At 43.3% G+C, this 18,214-nt stretch overlaps 1 protein-coding gene across 1 annotated transcript in view; it reads right to left on the reverse strand.

The window, feature by feature from the left end:
* The window catches only part of LOC117380430 (protocadherin-16-like), a 392,551-nt gene that overhangs the window by 18,792 nt on the left and 355,545 nt on the right, over positions 1 to 18,214 (reverse strand). Inside the window, exons 13-17 of the mRNA XM_033977238.2 lie at positions 7,129 to 7,338; positions 4,110 to 4,976; positions 3,116 to 3,229; positions 2,498 to 2,709; positions 333 to 484 (exon numbers count right to left, since the gene is read on the reverse strand). Coding sequence (XP_033833129.1) covers positions 333 to 484; positions 2,498 to 2,709; positions 3,116 to 3,229; positions 4,110 to 4,976; positions 7,129 to 7,338 — 1,555 coding nt within the window. The remainder of the gene's footprint in view (positions 1 to 332; positions 485 to 2,497; positions 2,710 to 3,115; positions 3,230 to 4,109; positions 4,977 to 7,128; positions 7,339 to 18,214) is intronic.

Genomic DNA, 18,214 nt, shown 5'->3' on the forward strand with positions numbered 1-18,214 from the left:
GTCTGTAAATAAACTTTGTTCAAACCTTTTACCCCAAGATGCACTCCTATAACTCCTTTAATTGTATGTATTCATAAGGTGGAGGCCTTTCTTAATGTTATATAAGTGAAAAATAAATAAATAGACAAAAAAACTGAAATGTGAACTGACAAACTAATCTAAGAATCACATTTTTATGCAGAATAAGGCTGGATATTTTGATGTTTATGAAGAAATGATGGTACTTCTAAAACTGCAGCCTTTGTGATTTGTTATAATTGTGTCCATTCAAGTTGCAATTTAATTGCAAATAATCTTGAAGCCCTAAAGACAACACATAGCACAGGTCTCACTTGGTCTGAGTCCAGATCTCGCGGTCCATGATGGCGGCAGTGCTGATGCTGCCTGTCACTGGGTCGATCTTAAACAGAGCGCTCATGGACGAGGAGCGGAGGGAGTAGGTCACCTGAGCGTTCTGACTCTGGTCTAGATCTTCTGCAGACACCTGAGAGCACATGCACAGCAAGACAAAGGCAATTCTGATACTATATTATACAGTATTCATTCAATTGTGTAATCAAACTTGGGCACTTCTGATTTTGATACTACAATGATAAAAAACAGATGCAGATTTTAAAAATGCAGAGAAGCTTCCTGGATTATCCCCAAAACAACATTTCTTCTTATGTGAATGCTTTGTCAGAGGCAAACTAGCACTAGAAACTAAATTAGTCATTTTGCCAAACTATATCCTATTTATCTGTAATAGTGGAACACCTGCTCTGCTGAAATGTAAATGTGTAGTGTAAGAGAGCAGAGTGGAACAGGGAGCAGCCATAGAAAAGCATGTGGGTGAATAGTGTTTGGCTGCTCATGGAGAGTCAGCAGGTGTGTAACAAGCCAAAACTGACTCCATTTACAGTATTTAGCAGATAAAAAAAGAATAGGGATGTAACAATAACTGAAATATTGTGGGCCATCACAATATAACAAATTACAAGTCTCTTCGCTAAAATTCATTGTTATGGTACAGCGTGAGCTAAAAATACTACATAGATCTTTTGCTACATTTCAGTGTACATAGCATGAAGAAATAACTGTAATTAAGAACTTTTAAGTCTAAAATCTTTGAATTATGACCAAACCAAAGGCATGTTTAGGAATTTTAAAAGGAAAAAGTAGCTTATTGCTATTTTTTTTTCCCCACAAAATATCACAATAAATATCATACTGTGTGAGATGCATGAGATGCAAAATACCATACCATGAGATTTGGTATTGTTACATCCCCTATGTACAGTAACTTTTCTGGTGTCAGTGTGCTATCTACACATCTCTATGGACATGTTACTGCTTTGCTTGGAATATAATGCATAATGGCATTTCATCTATTTTCACGCACACAAGCAGGTAATGTCACCACTCCAAGTGACAGGCCAGATCGGTGGAGATGCAACCCCACTCACAGTAAGACTACATGGATGTTAGGCAATAAAAACACATGTAATTGAATCACTACAAGATAGATTTAATGCTGTGGAAAATCCCAAGCAAAGCAATAACAGCTCCATGGAAACTAGTGTGTGGCAGACCCCCAATAAGAAAAGCAACATATTGTACCTTTAACTAAATTGTAATAGGCAATGTTTCTCCATCAAGCAATATACAGATTGAAAGCTCTGTATTTAGACTGATTATTTTGGTGTTTTTAGAGTCATGTTGAAAATAGCCATGCTGCCAATTAGTTTTTTTCAAAATAATATTCACTATCCACTCTTGCCAGCAGAGGGCATCAGACACCTAATCCAAGCATTCAAATACAGTAGGTGGGAATTTCTGGTTCTAAAATTGCATTGATTCCTATTGATTTAATAAATTAAAACATTTGAATTCAATTGGAATTCATATTCAAATCTTGGCATTCAAATGTAAAATTTTGGTTCATACATTTTTAGAAAATGCTAATAGTATGTCTTGAGGTCCTGTGTTACCCCAGAGCTGTTTAGGACCCATCAATCATCAAAAATTCTAACATTTCATGTTTTAGAAAGGTCTATGGGACAAATGAATGGCAATACTTTTGTAACAAGAGGCCCATGGCTGTGTGCCATACTAATAACATTTAAAATTCCAGAGGATTCAAAACATATTATGCATGAAATGTCTGCTTTAAAGAGCCTGTGCCAGTTTTTTTTTTTTTCTCCATTACTTTAGAAAAAAAAAAAAAATCTTCATTACAGATACACTGTATAAGTAACTCTTCAGTTGAGGAAGTGCATGGTTAGCATGCTTGTTATTGTTAGCATTACCATGACGCCAAAACTTTGCTCTAGCTTCTGAAAGTTGTATACGTATAAGCTCATCACCATGAGTAATTGGAATGCACGTGAGTAATAACTTTGGATTACTCCAAACCATTTAAAATGAACTAGTTCTATTTTTTAAGTTTTTAAAAGTAAAAATCAAGTACAGTGCCTTTAACTCTTATACATTCCTTGAGCTGCCTTAAGTGCTATACCTGTATAATGGGGAAGTCATATCCCTGTGCCTCTCTGATGTAGGCCACATAGTTCTGGAGGTGGAAACGCGGTAGGTTGTCATTGACATCCTCCAAGATCAGGTTCACCGCCATGTATGAGCTGGAGGATGCAGTCTCTGCTTTTACCACTAGGCGGAGTCTAGGGCTCTCCTCGAAGTCCAGGCCCTCGGATTTCTGCACCCAGATCTCCCCTACAAAAAATATATATATATTATAAGATTTATGGATTTGATGATGGGTTGCAAAGGTGGGTAGAGTGGCCAAAAATTTTACTAAAGTAAGAGTAACGTTAATTCAAAATTATGTTGTTCAAGTAGAAGTACAAAGTAGTGGTCCAAGAAATTACTCAAACAAGAGTTAAAAAAGGTGAAAGAAACATAGATGTTCAAATCATTTCATATTGTCACTTGTAGACTTACTCACATTGGGAAAAGTAATTAAAATGTTTAGTAAAGTAAGAGTACTGCTGCACTGTCAAAAATATTATTCAAGCAGGAGTAAAAATATGTTGTTCAAAAACTACTTTGATAAGTACAATTTCTTCAAAAAGTTACTCAAGGAAATGTAATGGAGTAAATGCAACTGAGTACTACCCACCTGTGATAGGGTTGATCCCAAAAGAGCTCATCTGGTTGCCACTGAACAGGCTGTAGCTGATGCCAGTCTGGGAGCCGTCTGGATACTGGGCCTGAGTCTGGGTTACCACTGTGCCTGGAAAGAATTGAAAAAAAAAAAAAACAAAACAACAACAAAGGGTTAGGCACTATGTAACCTTCATGGTTGGTGTCAACCATCAGCTTGTCTCTATGGAGAGGTTATTGCTTTACCTGAAATGATCCTGCACATGGCATTAAACCTATTTGTCTTAAATTTAGGTGTTGTAATTGGTAAATATGGAGGGCTGAGGGTAGAAACACTTTAAAAATGCAGGAAAAACTTCACCAAAGGATATTTTTGCTTTTATAAAGGCATGTCTTTGTGTGTCAAGCTAATGCTAACTTCTATTAAAACATGTTAAATGTAACATAACAAAAACATTTAATTAGTAGTAAGGATTACCACATTATTTTTAGGTGTAGATTATTTTAGTTTCTGGTGCTATTAGGCTTAGCCCCTGACACACAAAGACATACCTTTCTGAACACAAAAGTGTCATCCTGTGATGTTTTGTCTTCATTTGTGTTTTAAAAGATCTGTCAGTATTGATTTTAGCGTGACACAACAAAAACCTCATTGGGATTACATTATAGTGGAAATGGCGTTGTTTACTATCCCTCTGATTGGAACTATCTGGCTACACTTGTGCACAGAACCAATTAATGTACTACTTAGAAATGTAAATATATTAGCTATGGTGCCAAGTTTCACCTTAGCTGTAAACCTTTTCAAAATTAGATGGTCATATGCTTGAGCTCATATGCATGCTGCTGTAGAAACATGATCAAAATAGAAATCCTGAAACCTTTGCAGTCATCAATAATGTAATCTACATTTATTGACATATGATAATAATACTCACTGTAATGGCTTGTTTGGTCAATGACATGCAGTTATCCAAGCATTTAAATGAGTTAAATTTAAAGTGGCTAACCTTGAGCTGCGTTCTCTTGCAGACTGACATCCCTCGCACTCCTTGAGAACTTTATCCCCGTGTACTCCTGCTCTCTGAAGTAGACAACCACCACTCCGAGCGAAGACTGCGCTGGATTGCCCTGGTCCATGGCTTGTACTATCAGCGTTCTTTGGCTCTGCGTCAACCCTTGCAACTTCTCCGTCACTTGGATATCTCCTGTCAGTGAATTTATAGTGAGCCCCCTTACTGGATTGGCAAAACGGTAAAAAACTGAACCATTTGCACCAAAATCCTTATCTTCCGCTTTCATGGTCGCTAAAACTCGACGATTTGACATGCTATTGACTGAAATGTTTAGTATGAGTGGATCTTGGATGAAGTATGGGGCGTTGTCATTTACATCTTGGATATAAACCGTAACTTGCGCTGTGGAGTTTCGCGGATTTGCCGGCGAAGAGTCAATAGCATAGACATCAAAACTGTACGAAGCAACTTTTTCACGATCCAACGGCGCTGCAGTGATGATGCGACCTGTATTCTGGTCAATGATAAACATGCTCTTAGATCCTTGGCTTAGAAAGTACACAATTTGGCTGTTAACGCCTTGGTCAAGGTCTACTGCTTTCACATCGACGACTAGTGAACCAATGGGTACATCTTCAGAGATATCGGCGGTGTAGGAGGGGCTCTGGAATTGGGGGCTGTGATCATTGATGTCCAGGATGGTGATCTCCACAGAGACGGTGGAGGTGAGGGGAGGGGAGCCTTGGTCCGATGCAGACACAGTGAGAGTGTAGCCAGCTTTGTGCTCGCGATCCAGGGGCCGAGAGGTAGACAGGACCCCAGAGAGGAGGCTCAGGTGGAAGTCTCCATATGGGTCTCCAGCTAACCAGAAAAAAGAGAAAAGTTATGTTAGAGATCATGTGAAAATGAAGTCTGTGGCAATTAGATAAATAATGCAAAATAAATCATAAATAAAATTTAAAAATACCAATATATTAATCAAAGCATTCTCAACCTTTGGAATAAAGCCATAAACCATAAAGCCATAAAGAAAGCCAATCAAATGCTAATCAGATACATAACAATGTTATAGGTGAGAAAACTAATCCAAACCAAAGGATGACATTAGCTAGTAAACAAGGGCAGGGCAGTTTCAGTCGAATCCTATACCCATCACCGATTAAGAAAATAAAATTGGAGAACTAAGTACGTCACAGTGGACATGTACCAATGGCGGTGGAAACGGGTTGATCGGCACAATGACGTTAATACGGGAATAGAAAGATTACTCAAACATGCATGAATCACTCAGTACAACTTCAGAGGGTAAATTAGAAGGGGAAATAATGTTCACCACCAACATTATTGCACTATATCATGACAGCATTTGTTAGGCACCTGAACCTGCAACTGTAATTTGACATCACAAGGACTGCTGCTCTGCTCCTGGAGACTGAGCTTTGTTCCAGATAAAACAAAGGCCAATCTGATAATCTGACATAAATTGGAATGTGATATCAGAGAGCACCAGACAAGAACCACCCTCTATCAACTTTATGAAGTACTGTAACTCAAAAATAAAAGTATTAGAAAAAGAAGATAGCAAATTTGAATGCTGAGAAGATTCACATGTGGTGACCTAATCAGAGAATAGCTGTCTATATTCCCGCTCCAAAGAAGCATGACGGAACATATAAATCAATGCCTCATGGACAGCTGTAATGAGCGAGCAGTATGGGTGGTCAGGCTGGTACCATATGGAGGTTTTAAAGCAGCAGCTTTGTGAGGGCCTTATGTGAAATACAGTCTGGGGTCCCTCCAAGAAAGTAGTTTCTAATTCCTAAATGGTCTGCTTCTAAGTAATGTGTACTTTAACCCTTTAAGCTCCACGTCAATTATTGTCATTTTTATATTCATTTATTTATTTGTATATTTATTCATTTATTTTAAAGGTCCTGTATCCGATTTTTCCCATGTATTTGAGAAAAATTTGTCTTTGTAGGGTATAAGCAGCTCTTGGGGTGAAAATATGTCCCCTGCATGCTTTCTGCATATATTTATATATCATTTTATTGAGCAATAAACAAGAAGTGTGCATTAGCATGCTAGTTGTTGTTGTTAGCATTATCGTGATGGCTCTGGTCTCTTAAAAATTGTGAAAGAGCTTATAAACTCACTGAGGTGAATAATTAGGATGGTATAGTTTTACAAATAATGACAATGACTATGCTGTACTAAGCAGCATATCAAAGCCATTCAGGATATTTATAACAACAGAGACAGAGATCTACTGGTATTCTCACAACTATAGATGCCATAGAAAAATGTACACTTCATTTTGAAAAAAGACAAATATCAGGAACTCACTTGGTTAGAAAAATATAAAAAAGCTTTTATTTTGTGTGGGTAGAACACACTTCCTCGAGCCTTCTTCACTGTGTAATACAGACAGGGATCACAACTGCAGATGTGCAGATGTGTTTGCCAAGTGGTTAACCAAGTGAGTGCCCCACATTTGCCATTTTCTAAATTTATAACAATCACATCATTGTTTTGAGGATAACATAATCTAATCATTCGTAGGATCATCATTTAAAAGCAAAGAACTACTGGGCAAAAAACAGTTTTCCTATTGATAACATAGTACTTTGCCATGGAATATCCAATAGGTAAATACACAAATGTTGAACCTGATCATTACTATTAATGACTAGACCCAAGAGTTTACTATATTACGAAAGAAATCATAATTTTACCAATATTAATTTTAGTTTCCTTCCATATGTATTATAGGATTATCAATGTCTTAAATGTAAAAAGCAGAACTAGTTCAGTTTTAACGGTTTGCAGTGGTCCAAAGTTATTCCTAACATATCCAATGCATTCCAAGCATAATTAATTATTTTCCATGATGAGTTTGTAAACATACAATGCTAACAGCAATGGATAGCATGGTATAGAAAACCTAAAATGGTATAAATCCCCCCCCCCCCCCCCCCCTCACACACACACCCCCTCCCCATCCTCTCCTCACCTATGACCCTATAGCTGATGTGTCCGCTGGGACCTGCGTCCTGGTCAGTGGCCCTCAGAGTGAACAGGGGCTGGGGCTCCATGTTCTCTGGGACCTCGAGGCTGTAGAAGAGGCGTCCAAACACTGGAGTGTGGTCATTCTCATCCTGCACGTGGACCTTCACAGTGGCTTTGGCAAAGTTAGGGGGCAGGCCACCATCTTTAGCATACACTGTGGGAAACAAATAGTAAAAGTCATAGGTAGAATATACAATGTCCTCTACTGTTGGGATGCCTGATAAAAGGGTGGTAACTTGGTTTTTAGAGACTTTTTAACCCCAAGATCTTACTAACTTGACCCCAGGGAATAACTTGTGATGGACAACAAAAGGTTTATAGCCATGGGGGATAAATATGATACACTTTAGGACAGCGGTGTTCAAACTACGGCCCGCGGGAAAGTTTTGAAAATATAATGTAATATGGCCCGCATATGTTTTGCGCTCTTCTGAGCTCCACTCAGTTTCAACACTAGATGAAGCCAAACAGCACTACTCAGTTTCAACACTAGATGGAGCCAAACAGCACTACTCAGTTTCAACACCAGAAGGAGACAGCCATGGAAACGCGTGCTTTTCGGTCTGCCAAAAAAAACCCAACTTTGACTGCAAATTAACAGAAATGGCAGCGCCGAAGAAATGCAAAATAGCAAGTGAGTGCATGAAAATTCAAACACGGTGGGAAAATGATTATTTCTTCAAGGAAATAAATGGAAAGTGTATCTGTTTGATTTGTAAAGAAATTGTTGCTGTGATGAAAGAGTATAATGTCCGACGGCACTATGAGACCAAACACCAGAGCTACACATCATACACAGGTGGTGAACGAACACAGAAAGTCCAGCAAATGGCAGCTAGATTATAAGCCCAACAACAAAATACAGGAAAACGCTACAACAGCAAGCTATGAAGTCGCTAAACTTATTGCCCAGCACGGCAAACCATTCTCAGATGATGATTTCATAAAACAGTATCTCATCAAAGTCACAGAAATAATGTGCCCAGAAAAAGTGCAGGATTTCAACAACATGAGCTTTTCCAGAAATACAGTGGTGCGGAGAATCGAGGACTTGTCAGCTAATTTGAAACTTCAGCTAAGAGACAAAGCGTGTGCTTTTGATTTTTACTCAATAGCATGCAATGAGAGCACAGATGCCACAGACACCGCTCAGGTATTAATTTTTTTGTGGGGAGTAGACGATAACTTTTGCTGTATGGAGGAGCTGCTTGACATGATGAGCCTAAAAGGCACAACCACAGGTAAAGATATTTTTGAAGCCGTGTCAGAGTCAATTGAAAAAATGGGGCGTAAATGGGACAAGCTCTGCGGTGTAACAACGGATGGAGCTCCAGCCATGAGGGGCGAACGCAAAGGTATGGCATCTGTGTGATAAGGTAAAAAAGAGCGGTGGTGAAGCTGTTAAAATGCACTGCATTATCCACCAAGTGTCATGAGGCAGGTATCTCTGCTCCTGTTCTGTCTCCCTGTGTGTTCTCCCCCTCCCGCACCTGCCTGAGTCTGGAGCTGGGTGGAGTTGCTGACTCCTCCCGCGCGCACCTGGAGTGCATCAGCGTTATCGCCTCCACCTGCTGCGGAGCATAAGATGGACGAGCTGCAGACAGCTCGGTGCCAGATCATCCGCGTGTCTACGTGAATATCTTGCCTGCTTTTTTTTCATGTATCCTTGCCCTTTTGCATCCTGCTCATTTTGGATTTTTTACTCACCCTCACATCCTGTCTCCTGCACTTCTCCAGCTCCCGCACTCCCGGCTCCACTCCCGCCTGGCTTCCCCGACCTGGTATGGTACTGTTTCACCTTGCCTCCTGCACACTACGCCCCTGGACCTCGCCCTGCACCCTGCTCCTCTCCCTGGCTCTGGTCTACTGGTCTTTGCGTCTGAGGCCCACGTTCCCAGATCCCGGCTTGTCCTCTGCACCTCGCTCCGGCGCCGTACCGCGCGCTCCACTCCTGGATCCTGCCCTGGACTCTCGCTCCTGTCCCCCGTTGGATTAATTATTGCGTTTGTACTGTATTTCACCACTTTGTAAATAAACACTGTAAATCTGCCCCGAGTCTGCACGTCTTTGGTCCTCCCAACCCCACCGGTTATGACAGAACGATCTGGCCACAATGGACCAAGCGGATTCGGGACCAGATCAGATGCTGCGCCAAGTGTTTTCCCAACATGAAGTGCTTATTGGGCAGCACGACCAATCCATCTGGACCCTGTTAGAATATAACCAGACTCTTATGCAACAAGTTTCCCAGCTTACCGGCCAAGTCGCTGCTCTGCTCGCTGCCTCACTTCCAGCCCCGTTCCCCGCTGCCGTCGGACCCGCGGCACTGCCGCGCCCTCCGGAGTCGAGGGGCACGGATCCTGACCCCTACTCAGGTCAGTCCAGCTTATGTCGGGGGTTTCTGTTTCAATGCTCGTTTATGTTCCTGCAGTGCCCTGCCCGTTTTGACTCAGATTCCGCGAAGATACGGTACATCTGTGGACTACTCAGGGGAAGGGCGCTCCAGTGGGCAGAGGCACGACTGTCTAACACGACAATGGACAATTTGAACTTTGAGAGCTTTGTGCCGGCCTTTAAATTAGTCTTTGACCATCCACACTACCAAGCGGATGCTGCCGCCCGTCTGTTAAGCCTCGTCCAGGGGCGTTGGTCCGTAACGGATTACACTATTGAATTTTGGACGCTTGCGGCGGAGGTTGACTGGACGGATAGTGCGCTACGGGCCGCCTTTTTAAGAGGACTTACTGAACAGTTAAAAGACGAGTTTATCTCCCGGGACGAGCCTCCGGATATAAGATCTCTCATTACCCTGGCTAACTGGATTGACAACCGGCTACAGACACGCCGGAGGGAGAGACGCCGGTCTCCGGTTCCGCGTGAGGCATGCGTATCCCCGCTACCCCCGGAGGAGCCTATGCAGCTGAACTGGATCCGAGTGTCCGCGGAGGAACGTCGACGATGTCGCCGCATGGCAGGAGAGTGTCTCTACTGCGGGGAACAGGGACATTTTATTGCTGCCTGCCCAGTGCGGCCAAAAGGGGGCACCCACCAGTAGGACTGGGAGTACTGGTGGGTCAATCTCATTTCCCGGAAAGGAATAATAGACTCTTCTTGAGTGCCACTTTTTGCCTCCACTTGGATACCTTACCTGTCTCTGATCTCAGATCTCTCATTGATTCCGGGGCGGAGGAGGACTTCATTGATACACAGCTTGCGGAGCAACTTGGAATTAGACTTGAGACCCTGGAACAACCCCTCAATGCCCGGGCCCTAGATGGACGCTTCCTTGCCCACGTAACTCAGGTCACAGAACCTGTTACTCTCATTTTATCAGGAAATCACCGCGAGGTTCGTCAAATTCACATCCTCTCCACCCTGTTGCCGCCATTGGTCCTGGGTTACCCATGGTTACGGGCGCACAACCCGGTTTTTGATTGGGCCTGGGGAAAGGTTTCCGGCTGGAGTCCTGCCTGTCATGCCCAGTGTCTGCAGTCAGCCCTGTCACCCGGGGGAGGGGCCAGCTCTACTTACAACCCCGCCACGGACGTCCCAAACCTCTCCGTGGTTCTGGCGGAGTACTATGTCCTCCAGGAGGTATTCAGTTGGGCGCTCAGAGTTGGGCGCTCTCATTACCACCTCACCGGCCCTATGATTGTGCAATCGACCTCCTGCCGGGTGCCCCCCTACCGTCAAGCTGGTTGTATAATTTGTCAAAACCTGAACGTGAGACTATGGAGGGGTATATCAGAGACTCTCTGGCTGCCGGTATCATCCGCCTGTCCTCATCTTCAGTCGACGCGGGATTTTTCTTCGTGGCAAAGAAAGACAAATTGCTGCATCCCTGCATTGACTATAGGGGGCTCAATAACATTACCATTAACCCATTACTACCTAAGCCTATTTTGAAGGCAAATTTTCAAAAAATTTATATCCATTTATAAATTGGTCTATTTCAGCAACCCCGAGGTGTATTTGAATGATTTTTGTGCCATTGTAAAGGGATCATTGGGCAGAATAATTTGATATGTCATTTATCCATGTATGTGTTACTGATAAAGAGAAAATTGAAAATTGGGATGAAACACAACAAAAATTTAGATTTTTTTAGCCTCGCCTAAAAAACCCCAACATGTTTTATGATGAATAACTCTTTGGAATGTTGCTAACATATACTTTTTACTTCATAAAATAGAAACCAAACATGTGAACATTATCTCTGCAAAGGTTGAAACTGATTAGATGAAGCAAAGAGATTTTAGTACAGGAAATTCAGGCGAAGTCTCCATTTTGGCACACATAGTGCCATTGCATTTATGTCATGTAAAAGTTATGTATTTCATTTTTATATCACTAATGGTGTTCAGTAGACCTAAAGAAAACATTTTTTGGCATTTTGGAATTTTTTTTTTTTTTTTTTTTTTTTTTTTATAATGCAGTAATGTAACTATATGTGTTTTGTTTCATGTAAACTGAATATCTTTTTTATTTTTTTCTGTTTTTGACCACACTAAAATATGTGTATATGAATGTTTCTCCTACAAATAAAATGACCACATGAAGCATTTGAATGTTTTTTTTTTTTTTTTTTTTTTTTTTTTTTTTTTTTTTTATGAATTTAGTGAAACTTTTTGTAAAATTGGACATTTTCAAGGTACATAAATAAAACTAAATAAAAGTGCAAATTCTCAGCACACACTACAAAAATTAAGTAAAATTGCACATTTTTAGGAAACACAATGTACGTAAAAGTGCAAATTAGAACACACAACTATTTACAATATTTATAAAGTCCAGTGCAATGTTCAATACTTCTCATGCCACAGCTCGAAGCAATTCTTCTTTGCAGTGAAGCAGAGAGGCACATCACACTTTTTACAATAAATTGGTGTCTTCACTCTGGAGATCCCCTGCTCAAAGCACCATTTACAGTGCTTCCTTACCATGCCATCCCCATCATAATAACCAGGGACACATTCGGTGGGGGGTTTAGGAATGCCGGCTGCTGAGGATGTGGAGGCGGCGGAGGCTGCTGAGGATGTGGAGGCGGTGGAGGCTGCTGAGGATGTGGAGGCTGCTGAGGCTTCAGCAAAGTCCAGCATCTCCTTACCCAACTGCTCCCTAAAAACCTTTTTGGTAAGGGGCTTTGTCTGAGTGGGATCCTGTCGTTGTTTGAACAGCTCCTTGTGTATAAGGAAGCTGTTCACTACAGCAATGTCAAAGAAGTGGTAAAAAAAAGTCTTGTACCACTTCTTGGTTTTATGGTGGACACTGTAGTAGCCAATGAGCGCATCAGATAGATCCACTCCACCCATGTTGGCATTGTAATCCACAATGCAGTCCGGAACAGGGATGTTTTTGGTTTGCCACAAACCAGCCTCCTTGACCTTTCTCTTTACAGTCTGTCCACTGTCTGCTTTGTGGATTGTGGAGCACATGGCTACCTCCCTCGTGTCCATCCACTTGACAAATAATACTTTGCCATTGCGCATCCACCGCCTGTCCCCCCTCTGTGCGTTTTTTGGCAGATCATTGTTTTGAGTCTGTGGGAAGCCAACACGATTTTTTCTTACAGTTCCACAACACACAATGTTAAGTTTGAATAGGTCGTTCAGCAAAGTTGGGCTGGTGTAAAAGTTGTCCGTATACAGTTTGTAGCCACAACCAAGCAAACCTAAAGGCATAAGGTCCATGACAGAAGAGTAGCTCAGACCATGGGCTGAGGTGGAGGTGGACGCTGACTTCCCGGTGTAAACAAAAAAGTTCCACGTATAGCCTGTTGAAGAATCCGCTAGCACAAAAAGTTTGTAACCCCACTTAGTAGGTTTGTCCTTTATGTACTGCTTCATGCTTATTCTGGCTTTGGTGGCAACCATTCGTTCATCTATGGATATGTGTTGGTATGGCTGGAAGAAAGACCTACATGCATGTATTATGTCCGTGTACAAAGGTTTGATTTTATGAAGTCTGTCGTAGTCCGGTGTATTCTTTTCCTCTCATTTTCTTCATCCTCTTTGAGGTTGCTGAGGTGTAGTGACCACAGAATAGCCTCAAAGCGGTCTCGAGTCATACTCTTTCTTGGAAATGGGAAGTTGTATGGCCACCTTTGCCTCCAATAATTGGACCTCTGAGGAACCAAGTCCCATGAAAAGTATAATTGATAGAAATATATAAAAGTCTTTCACAGTAAGATCCTCCCACTTGAATACCATCCCACCTGCCTTTTTTCTAGCAGGGTTGTCATTTGTGTTGTTGATTATAGTTCTGACAACTGTTGTTGGAAAAAAAAGATGGAAAAGGCTGAGGGGAGACCAATTCTTGGAGTTGTCGATGTTGGGGCCTGGAGTCCTGGCTGGCATAAATCTGGGAAGGTGTAGTGTAATGTCCTCTTCCTCTCTGTTATGTCACCTGTTCTCCTCCTCACTCGGTGCAGATATGTATTTTGTTTTTTGACTTCGCTTTTTGGATGGATGAGAAGTACCTGGTGGCTGTCCTTAATTCTGCACAGTGGTGGGGGGAGATGGTGATGGAGACAAAGGCTGAGATGTTGGGGATGGCAGAGGTGTTGAAGAGGCTTCTGGAGACAAAGGCGGGGGAGTTGGGCGTGGTAGAGGTGTTGAAGAGGCTTCTGGAGACAAAGGCGGGGGTGTTGGGCATGGCAGAGGTGTTGAAGAGGCTTCTGGAGTCAAAGGCTGAGGTGAGAACTTCGGGGGTGGTGCTGGAGCCATCTGTTTAGTAGGTTTTGTTGGTGGCTCGAAATCCTCATCACTGTAAACACAAATTATAAAAATAATAAATACATCCATTCAGTGACAATACAATAACATGTAATTACATATATCCACAGATACACATACATACCTATCATTGTGTGTCATATTATCATGTAACATATTTACACTATATAACTATGCCCTGAAAAAAGCTGCAATAATATCAAGGAAGTCAGCTCTATGCAAGTGAAAGTCAACTGTACAATAAACTTCTACAATAATATAATCTAACAAATTATAATAAATACTAAAAGTACAAAAAACGTAACATTAGTTTATTGTTGTTATTTTTACTACTGCTACACCAATGACTGAGGAGTGAATGAACAATGCAATTGTTACTCTTCTTTGAGTAAAACTAATCCATTATTATTGTTGTAAATAAAATAATAATTATCATTATTATCATCAGTACTACACATATATACAGTTTTATTTACATTACATACCTTTCTGACTCCGATGGAGGACAGTATTCTGATTCACTGTCGCTATTTGCAGGATGCAAAAGATCTTCATCCTCAGACGATGAATCATGCACACAGACTGTGGTGTCATTATCCTCCTCGATCAGTTTTAGCGCTTCTTCCACCGAGTATCGTGTCTTCTGCACCCGTTTAGCCATTTTTTGTAGTTATAGTAGAATTTCAACCAAAAAAAAGAAGCAAAACTAAGTTTGTTCCATGCGCTCTCCGTCCTCTTGCGTAATCGTGCATAATAGCATCTTAGCGCATGCCGGCTTTGTACCTTTACGCACGTACGCCCCTCCCCAGCGGATTGGTCAATATGCATGAGTGACCCCTCTCTGGAATCGTGAAAGCCAATAGATTACGGCTATGCCTTGCAAAACAGGATTGACAACTTAGTTAGCCAACCAGAAAGGGGTAAACAAAGCCATGTCAAAGTGCCATGCTTCTCCATCGATACACTGTAAGCGCTCGGTAGGAACCATATATCACTATAGAACCACTCGGACTGTTTTGAATGGTACACAATAGTCGGGCCTAACAGAAAATAGCTTTTATTTACCAATGGAATAAACTTTTCATGGCAAGACGACAAAGGTAAGACAATTTTTACTAATGTGTTTTTGAAAAGCAATGTTTTATGATCTGATGTGCTGGCTTATATCTCCGCGATGCTTTGGTGTACAGTACTGGGGCTTACATCTTTGGAATCGGTAGACTCCCTGCTTTTGTTTGAGCAGTTGTTTGTGTGGCTAGCATAAAGTACGGCTGTTGTGAAGCTGTAAATGTGGTGAGTGGTTTGTCCAAACTGAGGTTGGAGGATTTGGTTTTGATGTGTTCTCTTGGGTGTCATCTGAGTTGTTTGTGAACGGCGAAAATAGTCTACATAGTCTTGTAGCGCTAGCGGTGCTGTTTAATTTGATGTGCCACATTAATGTATTTTCCGTGATTAATGTGTTGGCTCATGCCTAAACAAAAATACACTTCCCAGAGCCCCCCATTTGGGGGACCCTCAGTAGTAACGCCCTCTCCCCCTCCTGGACTCCACCTTCACACCCCTCCATGGAGCCACCATTTTCTCCAAGCTCGACCTATAGAATGCGTATCACCTGGTGCGCATAAGAGAGGGGGATAAGTGGAAGACTGCTTTTAAGACCCCCCTTGGCCACTTCGAATATCTAGTCATGCCCTTCGGCCTAACTAACGCTCCTGCTGTATTCCAGGCCCTCATTAATGATGTGCTCCGGGACTTTCTTAACCAGTTTGTCTTTGTGTACCTTGATGATATTTTAATCTTTTCTAAATCTCCGCAGGAACACCGGCATCATGTTCGCCAGGTCACTGGAAAATAAGCTGTACATTAAGGCTGAGAAGTGCAAATTTCACCTCTAAGGAGGTTAGTTTTTTGAGGGTTCATCGTGGGGCGGGGCCAGGTGAAAGCGGACCCTGAGAAGATCCAGGCTGTCACTAATTGGCCTGTTTCAGCCAGCCGCAAGCAACTACAATGGTTCATCGGCTTTGCCAATTTCTATAGACGGTTCATCCGTGACTTCAGTCGAGTCGTCTCCCCCCTAACTAAATTGACCTCACCTGCATTACCATTCACCTGGTCCCCTGAAGCTCAGTCCGCCTTTGATAAGCTCAAGCACCTGTTCACCTCCGCTCCCATCCTTCACCAGCCTGACCCATTGCGCTGATTTATTGTTGAGGTGTGGCTGCGTCGGACACTGGGGTGGGGGCCGTACTGTCTCGAAGGTTTGACCCCCACAACCGTCTCTTTCTCTGCGCCTTTTTTTCCCGTCGCCTGACCCCAGCGGAGGCCAATTATGATATAGGGGACCGAGAGCTCCTCGTGGTGAAGCTGGCGCTGGAGGAGTGGCGTCACTGGCTCAAGGGGCCGGAGCATCCATTTTTAGTCTGGACAGATCATAAGAACCTCGCCTACATTCAGTCCGCTAAACGTTTAAACTCCCGCCAGGCCCGTTGGTCTCTCTTCTTTAGCCGATTCATTTTCACCCTCACTTATTGCCCCAGGTCCCGGAACGTTAAGCCCGATGCTCTTTCTCGCCAGTTTAACCAAGAAGAGAAGTCCGCCGCCTCCGAATTCATCCTTCCCTCCTCTTGTGTCGTGGCGGCGGTACATTGGGAGGTCGAGGACTTGGCCCAAACTGACGACCCCGACCCAGCTAACGGTCAGCCTGGCAAGCTGTATGTACCTAACACTGTCCGTTCCCAGGTTCTCGAATGGGCCCACTGTTCCAAATTTGCATGTCACTCCGGTGCCAGCCGATCTCCCTCCCTGCTGAAGCAGCATTTCTGATGGCCCACTATGGATAAGGATACCAGAGCTTACACAGCGGCATGCCAGGTATGTGCCTGGGCTAAGGCCTCTCACTCACCACCTTCTGGACTTCTGCTCCCCCTTCCAGTTCCTAGACGGCCTTGGTCTCACGTGGCGGTGGGCTTTGTCACTGGACTCCCTTCGTCCCAGGGCAATACTGTGATCCTCACTGTAGTTGACCGCTTTTTAAGGCAGCCCACTTCATCACCTTACCCAAGCTCCCCACAGCCAAGGAAACGGCGGACCAACTGACCACCCAGGTTTTCCGCCTCCATGGAATTCCGGTGGACATCGTCTCTGATCGGAGAACTCAATTCACCTCGCAGGTGTGGCGGGCCTTTTGCGAAGGACTGGGGGCCACGGTCAGTCTCACCTCCGGATTCCACCCCCAGTCCAACGAGCAGACTGAACGAGCAAACCAGGACCTTGAGTCGGCCCTCCGGTGTGTGGTCTCCACCAACCCTACGACCTGTAGCTCCTTACTCCCGTGGGTCAAGTACGCCCATAACTCCTTGGTGACTTCGTCCACTGGTGTCTCCCCGTTCCAGGCCTCCCTCGGGTACCAACCTCCACTATTTCCGGCAGAGGAGAAGGATCTGGAGGTTCCCTCTGTCCAGCACCACCTTCAGCGCTGCCGCAGGGTTTGGACAAAGACGAGGGCCGCTCTCCTTCAAGCTGGGAGGCGTATCAAGGTGGGGGTGGATCGGCGTCACATCCCGGCGCCCGTATATCAACCCAGCCAGATGGTGTGGCTTTCCGCTAAGACCATACCACTTAACACTGACTCTCGCAAACTCTCCCCCCGATTCTTAGGTCTGTTCAAGATTAAGAAAATCATCAATCCGTCTGCCGTCCAGTTACAACTACCTCCAACTCTCCAAATCCATCCCACTTTCCACGTTTCCCAGGTCAAACCCGTCCACACCAGTGACCTGTGCTCCAGCGGTTTTACGCACTGAGATCAGTAATCGATCAGTTTTTGAAAGAGAAGGGCCGTCCTCTTCCTGAACTGAGTGACCCTCTGTGGCTGGCAAACCTCACATTTTTAGTTGATCTTACTCATCATTTGAATACATTAAATAAGAACCTACAAGGCAAAGAGCAGCTGGTTCCACACCTTTACGCGCACTTGAAAGCCTCCGCAACTACGGAGCTTTAACGCTACACACTTCCCTGCACTGACTGAAATCAGATCTGCTTTTCCAAACGCAGACATTTCTGCTAATAATGAGAAATATGTGTCTGTGATGGCATCTCTTATTATAGAATTCAACCAGCGTTTTCACAAATTTTTCTGTTATTGAAAAACAAATCAAGCTTTTCTCGACCCCCTTCCTGGTGAATGCAGAAGTGGAAAAGAGTTTGCAGTTAGAACTGATTGAAATGCAATGTGATGATTCTCTGAAAAGTCAACATCAGCTTCTCTCCCTCCCTGACTTCTATCAGAGTTTG

Source organism: Periophthalmus magnuspinnatus, chromosome 13, assembly GCF_009829125.3.
Source record: "Periophthalmus magnuspinnatus isolate fPerMag1 chromosome 13, fPerMag1.2.pri, whole genome shotgun sequence".
Classification (NCBI taxonomy): domain Eukaryota; kingdom Metazoa; phylum Chordata; class Actinopteri; order Gobiiformes; family Gobiidae; genus Periophthalmus; species Periophthalmus magnuspinnatus.